Source organism: Furipterus horrens, unplaced genomic scaffold, assembly GCF_987537825.1.
Source record: "Furipterus horrens unplaced genomic scaffold, mFurHor1.1.pri manual_scaffold_7, whole genome shotgun sequence".
Taxonomy (NCBI): Eukaryota; Metazoa; Chordata; class Mammalia; order Chiroptera; family Furipteridae; genus Furipterus; species Furipterus horrens.
In genome coordinates this window covers 137,451,391-137,464,451 of record NW_028327177.1, presented here as the reverse complement: position 1 = coordinate 137,464,451, position 13,061 = coordinate 137,451,391, and the positions used below count along the sequence as shown (strand labels likewise).

General features: G+C 43.2%; 1 protein-coding gene across 1 annotated transcript; it reads right to left on the bottom strand.

Annotated features, from left to right (window-relative positions):
* Positions 1-1,969: 1,969 nt before the first annotated feature.
* ZNF197 (zinc finger protein 197) lies at positions 1,970-11,523 on the bottom strand. The gene is made up of 5 exons (XM_090284580.1): positions 11,050-11,523; positions 9,730-9,889; positions 9,268-9,359; positions 8,884-9,010; positions 1,970-5,508 (listed from the first exon to the last, which is right to left on the bottom strand). The coding sequence occupies exons 1-5, from the start codon at positions 11,437-11,439 to the stop codon at positions 3,203-3,205; spliced, it is 3,075 nt and encodes a 1,024-aa protein (XP_090140706.1). The 5' UTR covers positions 11,440-11,523; the 3' UTR covers positions 1,970-3,202.
* Between the last annotated feature and the right edge of the window lie 1,538 nt (positions 11,524-13,061).

Here is a 13,061-nt window from a genome sequence, read left to right as displayed (position 1 = left end):
AACATTAAGTTTTCATTGTCCTGGGATAAAGCTCAGAAGGGTAAATACTGGGAAGGAACTGCCAAACTATTTTCCAGAATGGCTGTGCCATTTAACATTCCTGGCAAATATGAGATCCAGTCTCTCCACATCCTTGCCAGCATTTGGTGTTAACACTATTATTTAAAAAGCTATTCTGTGGTTATTTTTAACTTGCATTTCCCTGATGGCTAAGGTTGTCGAACAACTTTTCATTTGTGACTTTTGCTCACTTTCTAATTAAATCTACTTATTACTGAGTTTGGAGAATTCTTTATACAGTCTAGACACAAATCCTGTATGGATACGATTTGTAAACATTTCTCCCTTCCTGTAATGTCTTTAAATCCTCTTAAGTCTTTTAAAGAGCAAATCATTTAAATTTGATATTTATCATCATTTCCTTTTATGGAGCATGTTTTTGATACAAATCTAAGAGTTCTTTGTTTAGACTTAGTTCATATTTCTCTTGCCTGTGGACATCCAATTGCTCCAGCAGCATTTGCTAAAAGGCCCCCCTTTACCAAATGCCTTTTCCACCTTTGTCAAAAATGAGCTGGGCATTTTGTGAGTCTATTCCTGGCTTAGCATCTTATGGCCCTTTGGTACCTTTTAGAAATAACCTCCTCATCCAGTTTTTATACTTTTTACTACGTTAAATTTCATACATATATAAAAGCAGAGAACAGTACAATGAACTCCCAATACTCTTCGAAGATTATCATCCCCTCCCCTTGTCATTAGTATCTTCTGGAAAAATCTAGGGCAGTTTTTAAAATACAATATATCCCATGTTCTGAATTTTTTTCTTGTGGGGTCATTTATCTTGCCCTTCTGTTTCCTATTTTTCCTGTAAGCTGGGATCCAAGAAACCTGAATTCAGGTTATACTTTTGGCTTATTGCATCACGTGAGCCAAAGGAGGTACAGTACATGGGTTGTTTCAGCCTTAGTGATGTTGCATTTCTTAAAAAAGATTTTATTTTTTGAAGGGCGCAGGAGAGGGAGAAAGAGAGGGAGAGAAGCAGCAATCGGTTGCCTCGCATGCATGCCATGACTGGGGGCCAAACCTGCAACACAAGCATGTACCCAGACAGGAATTGAACCAGCAACCTTTTGTTTTGTGGAACGACACCCAACCAACTGAGCCACACTGGTCAGGGTACTGATGTTGCATTTTAATTGGTTAAGAGGTAAATACGAGCTCTCTTCATTGTTAAAATACATCATTCCTTTTGTAATTATTACATAAGCTGGGGTGATTCTCCTTCTGCAGCATGGAAACAAAGCGCTTTCATATTCATTACCTCATAACTTTGTGAGGTAGATATTTCCCTCCTGTTTAACAGATGAGGAAATCAAGGCTCCAAGAAGTAAAGGCATTGGTCCAATGGAAGCTGCAGAACCTGACTCATAACCAGATCTTGACACTTTCAACCTTGGGCTCCTGCCATTTTCACTCTTGGGTATTTTTCATTCTAATGAGGAACCATCCTGCAAGGAATTTTGGAGTTGAATTAATACTTATTATAATCAACACGCTATTTCAGCACTACTGGTATTAGAAAACACAACCCCAATGTTAAGGTGGTGATAGTCGAGCTGCAGAATTGGAGTTTTGAGAAGTAAAACATAAAAATAGAATTATAGCATAAAATTACCAACTCGGGAAGAGAGGCTGAATTAATTTTATAAATGTACAAAAGGGAAGACTGGCTGCTTTACAAGGAATAGCGGGCCTGAGAGCTGGATTCTGAATGGGTTTAGTTAGAGCCTGAAGGGCTTGGCTGTGTGCAAAATTTAGGATGTTGAGTGCTGGGACAGAATGCTGTTTCTGGAGTAACAAGCTCTCTCGCGTCAGCAATGACAAAACGGTGGTTAGAACTGAGAATGACAGTGGCAGGGACAATCAGCTCAAGGGCTGGAGTTAAGGATTTTTCCCCATGAGCAACATAGGACTGTTCCTCCATTCTGACACTCTACCTCCACGAGGTTTCAAATTCAAAGGCTGAAAAGAAATTGTTTACCTCGGTATCAGTGTTAATGGCAGTACATATTATCTTTGCACAATAAGCCAGTATTCTTACATAAAAACAAACTAGGCATATTATCTATTAATTCTCTTAAACATTTTTAAAGCTATATTTTTAAAGTCTTAAGAGTGCTAAATTCCTTTTATGAAGCGTGTTTTTGATACAAATCTAACCATCCACCGCACTTCATCTTACTATAAAAATTAATACCTTTCTAGTTTCAGAGTCTGAACAAACTTTGTGCCATGTTCTAGATTTTGACTATCCCTCTTTTATCCAATTTTACTGACAACTAAATAATTTCACAAAGATCTTTTCACTTAATCCTTGAAACAATCCTGTGAGGCAGGCATTACTTCAATATTTGACTGACAGAGAAACTGAAGGTGACTTAATAACATATTGCTAGTAAGAGAAAGAGCCAAAACTGAAATGTAGGTCTTCCGATTCCAAATCCAGTGCTCTTCTTAGGTTGTCCTCAAACAGCAGACTTTTTTATTTTAATAAAGTGTATTTTCTTAATTTATTATTTTTTTAAGAGGAAGGCAGGTGGGGTGGAGAGAGGGGTTCATTTTTGTTGTTTCAATTATTTATGCATTCATTGATTGATTCTTGTATGTGTCCTCACCAGGGACCGAACCTGCAACCGTGGCACTTCAGGATGACACTCTAACCGAGCTACCTGGCCAGGGCTAAACAGCAGACTCTGGCTCACCCAACTCCATGTCTGACACATCTCAATCATACTGTCTATACAGACCTTCTGCAACAGTGATTTTATCTTTAAAATGTGTAATGTACATTTTCAGAAACAACTTCCACTCCTTAATACAAAGGCATTTTTGTTATCACAACATCATTACATCTTAATAAGACATAAACCCAATTTCCTGAGTCCTCAATTGCTCTAAGGTCTCTTTCTAGGTCGTAACAAATGGTCTGGAACAGTGTCCTTTTACTAGGATTTCATTTGTTTTTGTAGTCTCAAAAGTCAAGAATAACTTTCTTCCACATGCGACTTACTTGAATATAGAAGAGGTAATCATGAATTTTGTTCCTAATAAGAATCATACAGTGCCATTTCCCCAACAGTTACTTAAATAAGCAGGAACTGTATTCCATTTTATGTATGACACTGGGTTTTCTGAATCTCTATCTTGGGCTCAGCTCATCGGCATTTTGAAGCCAAGAGAATTCTCCCATGGTGTGGACTTTTTGTTGAAGATGAAGGTTTGAAGTCTGAGAGAATTCTTTTGCAGACTCATCACATCCACAGAGTTTTTCAACTGTATGAATTTTCTGATGCACAGTAAGGTTTTTTCTTTGCCTAAAAACTTTACTACAGTCGTTACACCCGTATGGTTTCTCCCCTGTGTGGATTCTCTGGTGGCCAACTAAATTCCTCTTAGAAGTAAAAGATTTCCTACACTTCTCGCACTCGTAGGGTTTTTCCCCAGTGTGCATTCTCTGATGTACAACAAGATTTTTGTTCTGACTGAAGTCTTTCCCACACTCGCTACATTTATAAGGTTTCTCTCCAGTGTGGATTCTTTGATGCACCATCAGATTTCTACTAGAGGTAAGGACTTTTCTACATACAGGACACTCGTAGGTTTTCTCCCCACTGTGAATCCTCTGATGTTCAATAAGGTTTCGGTTGTAAGTAAAGCCTTTCCCACACTCATTGCACGCATAGGGCTTCTCCCCAGTGTGGATTCTCTGATGGGCTGTAAGGTTTGAGCGGTAACTGAAGACTTTCCCACAGTCGCTGCATTTGTAAGACTTCTCCCTGGTGTGAATCCTCTGATGTCCAATGAGGCTTTTCTTCAGAATGAAGCATTTGCCACACTCATTACACTCATAGGGTTTCTCGCCGCTGTGGATTCTCTTGTGCTCGACGAGGTTTCTGTTGGAACTGAAGGCTCTCCCACAGTCACGGCACGCGAAGGGCTTCTCCCCAGTGTGGATTCTCCGGTGCACCAGCAGGCTTGAGTTGTAGCTGAAAGCCTTCCCACAGTCCTCGCATTTGTAGGCTTTTTCCTGCGTGTGAAGTTTCTGATGGACCATGAAACTCTTGCTCATAATGAAGGTTTTCCCACACTCACGGCACTCATAGGGCTTCTCCCCATTGTGGAGCCTCTCGTGGTCAATCAGGTTTCGATTAGAACCGAAGACCTTGCCACAGTCTTTACATTCATAGAGGTTCTCTCCCGTGTGGAACCTCTGATGCAAAACGAGGCTCTTCTTTAGAATGAAAACCTTCCCACACTCATTACATTCATAGGGCTTCTCCCCATTGTGGAGCCTCTGGTGGTCAAAGAGGTAAGCACTCTGAGTGAAGGCTTTCCCGCACTCGGTACACTTATACGGCTTCTCTCTGCTATGCATCCTCTTATGGTCAATGAGGTTTGACTTAGAATTGAAAACCTTCCCACATTTTTTACAACCAAAGGTCTTCTTTTCTGTGTGTACCCTCTGGTGTAAAATGAGGCTTTTGCTTCTAATGAAAACCTTTCCACACTCTTTGCATTTGTACGGGTTCTCTGCACTGTGGAGTCGCTGGTGGTCAGCAAGGTAAGTGGTCTGAGCAAAGGTTTTCCCACACTCATAACATTTATAGGGTTTTTCCCCAGAGTGGATTCTCTGGTGCAAAATGAGGCTCTTCTTCAGGATGAAAGCTTTCTGACACTTGTTACATTTATAAGGCTCTTCCCCTTTGTGGAGCCTCTGATGGTCAATGAGGTAAGCATTCTGGGAGAAAACTTTCCCACACTCATTACATTTATAAGGTCTCTCCCCAGAGTGGCGCCTCAGATGTATGATAAGGCCCGAGTGCCTGTAGAAGGCCTTGCCACACTCCTTACACTTGTACGGCTTCTCCCCGGTGTGGATCCTCTGATGGTTTAGAAGGTAGGCGCTCTGAGAGAAGGCTTTCCCGCATTCGTTACACTTATACGGCTTCTCCCCCGAATGGTTCCGTAAGTGCATCAGAAGGCTGGAGCGCTGAATAAAGCCTTTCCCGCACTCCTTACATTTATGAGGTTTCTCACCAGTGTGGATTCTCCGGTGGTTTATAAGGTGGGAGATTTTACTGAAATGTTTACAACATATATCACACTTATAAAACTTCTTGCCTTCAGTACCCGTTAAACTTTCAGAAAGAGCTGAATCTGAAGTCAAGCTTTCTCCAAAGTCCTTCCCCTTTGGGCCTCGTCTTTCTGGCAGAGTTCTTTTCTTTTTGTCTCGTTCATGGAGGGCACCTTTCTTCGGTGTATCCCTTTCACTTGATTCATTTCCCCAATGACTTGCTGAATCTTGCCATTCGCACTCTTTCTCAAAAGTAAGAACCTGGGGAATACCCCCTTGAAGTCTTTTTGATGTTCCTTTCTGGGAGTCTGCTCTCTGAGATATACTTGACTTTGATGTCACCTCCTCATTCTCAGTCATGGTCTCCCATTCTGGTAAAAAGAATTAAAAATCCAAATGTTACCAAGTCCCTGTGTTAGTGAGAACAAAATCGTCTAACAAGCTAGAAAGATACACTTTTATATGCATACAAAAAGGAGAAACTTTTCATTAAAAGAAGGTACAAAGCAGAATGCTATGTTGATGGAGTGTTATAAAAGGATTAACATAGAACTCATTTTGAGATACATCTAAAGCTCTGTCTTCAGGAAGCAGATGGAAAAATATAAGTGATGTTGAAAAAGCAGATGTAAGGAAGAATGAGAAAAAGAACATGTGATTTTATACAGGTGGTTCAGACTTGAGGACCAGGAAGCTGAATGGAACAAGAAGAATCATTTTGCCTATAAAGAATTGTCTTTTTATTTTCTTCATGCTAGGAAGACGTAAATTCTAAAAGAAAAAAATATACCTAAAGACTCTGAAAGGTAATCTTTAATTTTGAAGAGTCAAGTGCATAAACACTTTTTAATTACTTGAAAACAATGAACCTACAAGAAAAAAATTCATTAAAAAGCAACATAATCCTTAGAATTCATGTTTTAGCTCTCACTATTCCTTTTAAACTTGTGAAATGGAAATTTTAAAATTCTTTTCACAAAAACATCAGGTCTGGATTAGCTTCCCTCATTTAATTAGACATAAAAGGTAAGAGAAGAAATACAGAATATAAAGAAAAATAGAGAAGAGAGGTTTAAAAATATGAAAACATCTAGAAAATGAAGAGGCTGAACTAGTTAATGTCCAAGGTCCCTAATCTAACATTCTCAAATATTTAAAAATGTGAAATTATTTTTTTGCTCTGACCGGGTAGCTCAGTTGGTTAAAACACCGTTCAGATATGCCAAGGTTGTGGGTTTGATCCTCAGTCACAGCACATACAAGTATCAACCAATGAATACATAAATAAATGGAACAACACATCGATGTTTCTCTCTTGCTCTCTCCCTTGCTCTCCAAAATCAATCAATAAAATAAAATGAAAAACATCACGAGATATCATTTCAGACCCACTCGAATAACCATAATCAGAAAGACATAGTAACAAGTGTTGATGAAGAGCTGGAGAAATCGGAACTCATACGGAGCTGGTGAGAGTGTGAAACTGTGCAACAATTTTATTAAACAAAGTTGTTTAAGAGCTTTGTTAGACAGTTTGTCAGATCCTCAAATGATTAAACATAAGAGTTACCATACAGCAATTCCACCCCTAAGTATACATCCAAGAGAAATTAAAACATATGTATACACAACAATTTTTACACAAATGTTCATTGCAGTGTTATTCATAACCACCCAAAGGTGGAAGCAACCTAAAGGTCCATCGACTGATAAATGGATCAATAAAATGTGATATATCTATACAAAGAAACAGTATATGCCCATCAAAAGGAATGAAGACTTAATATATGCTACGAATGGAGGAACCTTAACAACATGATGCTAGGTAAAGGAATTCAGTCATGAAGACCACATGTTGTATGATTCAATTTATATGAAATGTCCAGAATAAGCAAATCTAGAGACAGAAAGCTAGTCAGTGATTATGTAGGGCTAGGCCGGAGGGTAGGGCCGCGTGAAGTGAAGGTAACTGCTACAAAGTACCAGCTTTTCTGTGCAGGGTGATGAAAATGTTCTAAAATTGGTTACGATGATGGTTAAGAACTCTGTGAATTTACTGACAACCACTAGAAGTGGGAGGACTGTATGGCACCCACAGGAAGATGAGCAAGAAAAGGAAAATGACCAATAAACATGGGGGAAGATTTCAAGCATATTAGTAATTAAAGAAATGAGAAGCAAACGGTAGTATTCATCATCTACCCAGCAAAGATTTTAAACACTGACCAAATCATAAGCACAAAGAGGGGAAATGGGCCCTCTTCTGCTCTTCTCATGGGAGTACAAATCACACCATTGACAGGAAACAGCTCGGTAACAGTGTCAAAATGTAAAATCTGCAGAATGTTTGACCCACCATCACCGCAACTGAGATACTAAAGATATATTCTCATAAGTATAAAAATATACAGCATAAATTACTATGGACAACAATATAATTTATTAAGGTTGCTGGCACAAAATTAACATATAAAATTCAACATTTTCATATATGCACACAACGGTCAATTAGAAAACATCAGAAAAGATTCTAATTCTGAAGAATCAACGTAACCAGAAACATACAAGACGTCGATGACTGCAGTTTTAAAACAGTCCTGGAACATACAAAGGCAGTACTGAGCAAGCGGGATGGCACGTAACGCTCTTGAACAGAAATCCAGCATCATAACGCTGCCACTGCCACGCACGATGCAGACAACGGAATACTATGCAGCTGTTTCAACTGAGAGCACAAACCTGTATTTTAGTCCAGCAGCTAATCCCACAGTTTTTCATGTCTAGTTCTCCAAACAGAAGCTACTTTTTTCTTTATGGTCCAGCACAAAGCTGCCTTCTTGACGGCCCCTCCCAATCCCCAGGAGTGGAGCTGGGGGCCATCGTCTCCAGCTCGAGAAGCCTCTTGCCATTCTCTTCCCGACTGTCTTACTCTGCCTTAGTTATCCTGTGCTCAGCTCCCAAACCATGGGAAGCTACTTAATGACAGAATCACATTATTTCCACAGTTGCCACCACACAACAGATATTTAATGTTTGCTGGAAGTACAAACAGCTATTAAGTTTTTAAAAATACTCTTCATTTATTACTAACCAAAGAAATCCAGTTGGGAATAGATACTCTAACTTTAAAAAGGTAAACTAGCAACACTGTAACAGAATGGGATTACTGAGCGCCAGTGAAGGCAGAGCAAAGGAGTACCCCTCTGTGCAGAGGGGAAGGGCAGGGGGACGGGGGCCGCCACAGAAGGCAACGTGGCGGCACAGCCAGGGCCCTCAAACAAGTCACACACTTGGGCCTCGTAATTCCACTTCTAAAAAACGAGAGATGACGGTCTTGGGCATAGAGAGAGATGATTATTACAGTAATTAGCTAAAATAAGAAAACGCTAACTGAATTATGGCACAAATTATGTAGCCAATATAGAGAGTATTTACCAAGAATTTGTAACGGTAGGAGTGAAGAGAACAAGGAATCCAAGCTTTAAAAATGTACACACTCACACACACACACACACACACTTAAAACAATGTAAAAAAATAAAATAACCCTCAAATACACCAAAAAAAAACCCAGAAAGATATATCAAAATTTTGATAGTCGTTGTCTAAATTGTGAGTTTAAGGAACTGCTTTCCTTCTTTCTAACATTCTGTCTTCCACAGTAAGCATATACTACTTCCATAATCAGAGAATAAACAAAGGTTGATGAAATAAAGGTAAGAATCATGGAAAGAAAGGGTCCTTACCTAGGGAAGTCACATTCCCATAATTCTCCAGCATCACATCCCAGTACAAGGCCCTCTGAATTGGGCCCAGACATGCCCATTCCTCCGCAGTAAAGCATACAGATACCTCTTCAAACATCACCAACTCCTGAAATAAAGGTCTGTGTGTGGTTATCCATGCCCAGGAGCTCCCCTCCTGAGGGGTTCCTTTCACACTGTGAGGCCATGAGGTGGACAAGAACATTGTAGAGACATAAGGAGACCCCACATAAAGTCTGCATTCTAAGAGCATGGGCCTTGACTGAGAGACGGGAACCGGACCAAGCAGCAGGCTGAGAGGACACCTGAGCCAAACTTAGGTGAGACAGATAGGGCCTTAGGAAGGAGAAGGGATGCAAACCTCACCTGGGGCTGGGCTGTTAGAAGCATAAGTGCCATTAGTTGATTTCTTGGGTTCTCTTCCTGGGAAAGGGCAGAAGCTTCAGAGGCAGGAGAACCTGGGGAAAAGAGGAAAAGCTGCACTGAGGTTTCCACTGTTCCCACCCACTACTCCACGCCCAGTATCTTCCATGAACAAGGAACTCAGAAAGACCAGAACTCCCACGTCTAGGCAACAATGGCTCTAAAGTAACCTATAAACCTTTTATAAGTGACCCCCTCGTGCAGGGCTGGACTAACGCTTAGAACATTAATAAAATGGATAAACGGTCAGGGACACACAAAAGGACAAGAGGGAGGACAGAAAGAGCTTATTACCAGGAATCCATAAAGAGGGCAGGAAAGGAAGCAACTATCTAGGAGCAGATGGATAAACCACAGTAAAGGTCCAAGAAAAGAAAGAAAATCCAAAGCCAGGCTACTAAGTACCATGTTGAGGATCCTGGAGGCTGCCCACCGCTGGGTCAGGAGGAGGACCTGGGCGAATGTCAGCTGCTGTGTGGCTACCAGCGGGTGCCTGCAGATCTGCTGTTCCTGCAGTGCCCCTGCCCCCCCGGAGAGCGTCCCGGTCCGGGACAAGGGCTGGGACCTGGGAACAAACAAAACAAAATGAGCTGGCTCTTCTTGTACCTCCAGGCAACGGACTCACCGACCCACTATGGACCTCGTTCTGCCCCTAACCTGGAACTGGGAGATCGGAGGCCCACCTCAGGCAAGGACCATCAGCACAGCAGTAAAGCTGCTGCCCTGCAGCCCCACTCATGGCACGGGTGGCCTCTCCCACAGCAGACTGAACACACTGGTGGGAACAGGCGCCAGACCCGGCTGTGGGTTAAGGAGGGAACGGGAAGTAACAGGCGATAATTCAGAGCATGTGTTTTAGCTGCAGACCTAGCTTTGGAGAAGACGTGGTTCGATACACTCTCCTACTTATCTACCCCTTTACCGACCCCTTCCTGCTGCAACGGAAGCAACTCTGGAGTAGGAATAGGAACACTTCGTTCTGCTGCCGGCTAGATGTCTGAGGTAAGGCAATCCAGGGAACCTTTCTGCCTCCATTTTCTCCTCTCTCAGAAGAGAGGATGCATTGGTGATGTGTAATAAAATAGACAGCTCTAAACTTCTTGATTTTCATGACTAAAACCAGCCCACCGTTGGTGCCACTGCCAAGCGGAAGTTCTGTTTCAGACTTCTAACAGAAATGTTTCTAGCAGGCTACAGACTGACCGTGATCTCACACACACTGGAAACTATATTAAGCTCCCAGTTTCACAGTCAAGGATACGAAATCCTCTCAGAAGCAAATATCTCCACCCCATCCTCTGGCTCCCAGAACCCCCCGTAGGGCCACAGCTTCCTTCTGATTCTCTCACTGCCTGTTAGCTCCAGGCTTACACCGTCACTGCAGACAAAGAATACATGTGCTTCTGTTCAGAACACGTAGAAACCTTATGTTCTTCAGGTTCTGGAACCAAACTCAGCATTAGCAAGCATCGCCCAGGAGGACAGAGCGCAGTCAACCCTTTGTGCTGATTCTAAACTGGGCCCAAAGACCCCAACCATAAATTCATTTCTCGGAGAAGATACCCTACGGCCTGAATAGCTCACGAACCGGTGTCCATCAGCATTAGGGCTGCTTCTGTGCTGCTGATTGTTAATGAGAACCGCGGGCTCGCCCTCCGGCCCAGCCTACCCTGCCCCAAGCCTCTCCTTTCTTCCCTCCCCACTTGCTCCCCTCCCCCTCCTCACTTTTAGCGCTGGTCCCTCGAGGTCTTTCTGCAGCTCCTCTACCAGGGCCACGGCCTCCTCGCCGCTGCCGGGGCGGTGGATCTGCACCCACGTCCGGATCTCGCCAGGCAGGATGCTCAGGAACTGCTCCAGCACCAGCAGCTCCAGGATCTGGGCCTTGGTGCGCGCTTCGGGCCGCAGCCACCGGCGGCAGAGCTCCCGGAGCCGGCTCAGCGCCTCCTGCGGCCCCGCCGTCTCGTGGTACCGCAGCTGCCTGAAGTGCAGGTGGGACATCTCCCAAACAGAGGAGCTGCTCCCTTGGAAGCTGGTTCCCCATTTCCAGGTGTCATCCTTCCCTTTAACAAGACCCTCTTGTCTCAGAGCATTGTGGGCCCAGTTTTCTCTGGTCATTGTCTTCACTTAGGAAAGCCTCCTCCTCAGGCCCCCTCAAGCCTTGCTTCACTTCTTCCTTAGAGCGTGGAGAACGTCATCTGCAAGACCTCGAAAAACAATTGTTAAAGTCAGCTCGGGGAAACAACCCAGTTTTCCAGACCCCGTCAGCTCCCAGTGATGAAGAGAACATCCCCAAATGCAAGGCTCTCGGCTCTGAGAAGTGCCTCCTTTGACAGAGGGCCCCAGCCCAAGGCTCTGGGGACACTGACACCGGGTAACCAGAACACTGCTGAATCACGGACACGAGACCCCTCTGATCTTTAGTCACAGCAGCTCCTCTACCTCGTTACGATAAACCCGTGACCCCGTACTCCAACATCGGGCATCCTGGCCAGCCCTGTGTGACACTGAACAAGTCGCCTCACTTCGGATCCTGCAAAATGGAAGTAATAACACTTCCCATCTTATAGGCTTGTTGTAAGAATCTGATGTCTCAATACAGTTGAAGTTTTTGAACAGTGCCTGGTATATGGTTTCAAAGGCTAGTTAGCCTTCTGAACTTGCATTCTTTCCTGGGTTCTGTAGTGTCAGCAAGTAATCACGGCCTCGATCCTGATGCAGTGAGATCAAATCCTAACACCTCAATTAACAAAGAAAGGCTGAAGTAAGTTCTGTGTCATTTCACTATACATACTTGAAATTCTTTGAAATTTGTTCACTGTGTTAATCAAAACATTTGGACAAATCTGAATTAAGATGTTATTATACGGAACTTAGGCTTGTTGCTCTCTAGAAGTTTTCTGGTTCTTTCTTGGAAATAACATTTTATTTTTATTACAAAAGAAAAAATTTCTAAAGCCAGAACACATATACAAAGCCAGAGAATAATCACTGCCAACCCCCTGGCTGGTTTGGCTCAGTGGATTGAGCATCGGCCTGCGAGCTAAGTGTCGCTGGTTCGATCTTCCAGTCAGGGCACATCAGAGAAGGAAAACTCTGACTCCAAAAAACCTCCGCTGCCTTGCGGCATACCTCTTCAGGGGAAAGGCTAAGGGAGTAAACCCCGACAGAAAATCCGGAGCCGGAGTCCCTAAGGCGGTTTGACGTGGTAGTCAACACCGGCAACTCCTGCGGCGCACCTGAACCCAAGCTGTATTGACTCCGTCTTTCCCTTGGACCCTTCAGCTGCGAAGAGAGGGGGGGTCTGCTGCATGGGCAACAGCAGACCCTCCATATCACCCTGCCCAGGCTCTGTAGCTTCAGCTTCACTGGAGAGGACACTCCAGCGTCATCGCAAGATGTCGATTCAACAGGGGAGGAGACAGATACCGCGTCACTCCCGAGTCGGACTGCACAGCCATTCTCGGCGGTGCGGATAGACTCTTAAGAAGCTACACCATCGTCTCTCGAGACAGACGGCTGCCGACGACGAATCACTGCCATGACTGGGACTGTGTTCTTCCAGTCCTTGTTCTCTGCATCAATTTGGATTGCAAGATTGGATCCGACTGTACTACACTGTAATTTACTTGTCACATGAAATATTAAATATTCATTATTATTTGTAAGAGTATATGAGTCCATTCATACTTAAGGTGTCCCCTGTAGTTATACATTTAGATTATTTATAATTCTCCCAA

Bases quoted from the DNA above. Each gene is read 5' to 3' on its own strand.
- ZNF197 (XM_090284580.1), bottom strand. From the start codon at position 11,439: ATGACCAGAGAAAACTGGGCCCACAATGCTCTGAGACAAGAGGGTCTT. The intron at 9,890-11,049 runs GTGAGGAGGGGG...GTTTGTTCCCAG, and splicing joins TCGAGGGACCAGCGCTAAAA to GTCCCAGCCCTTGTCCCGGA. The intron at 9,360-9,729 runs GTACTTAGTAGC...TCTTTTCCCCAG, and splicing joins CCTCCAGGATCCTCAACATG to GTTCTCCTGCCTCTGAAGCT.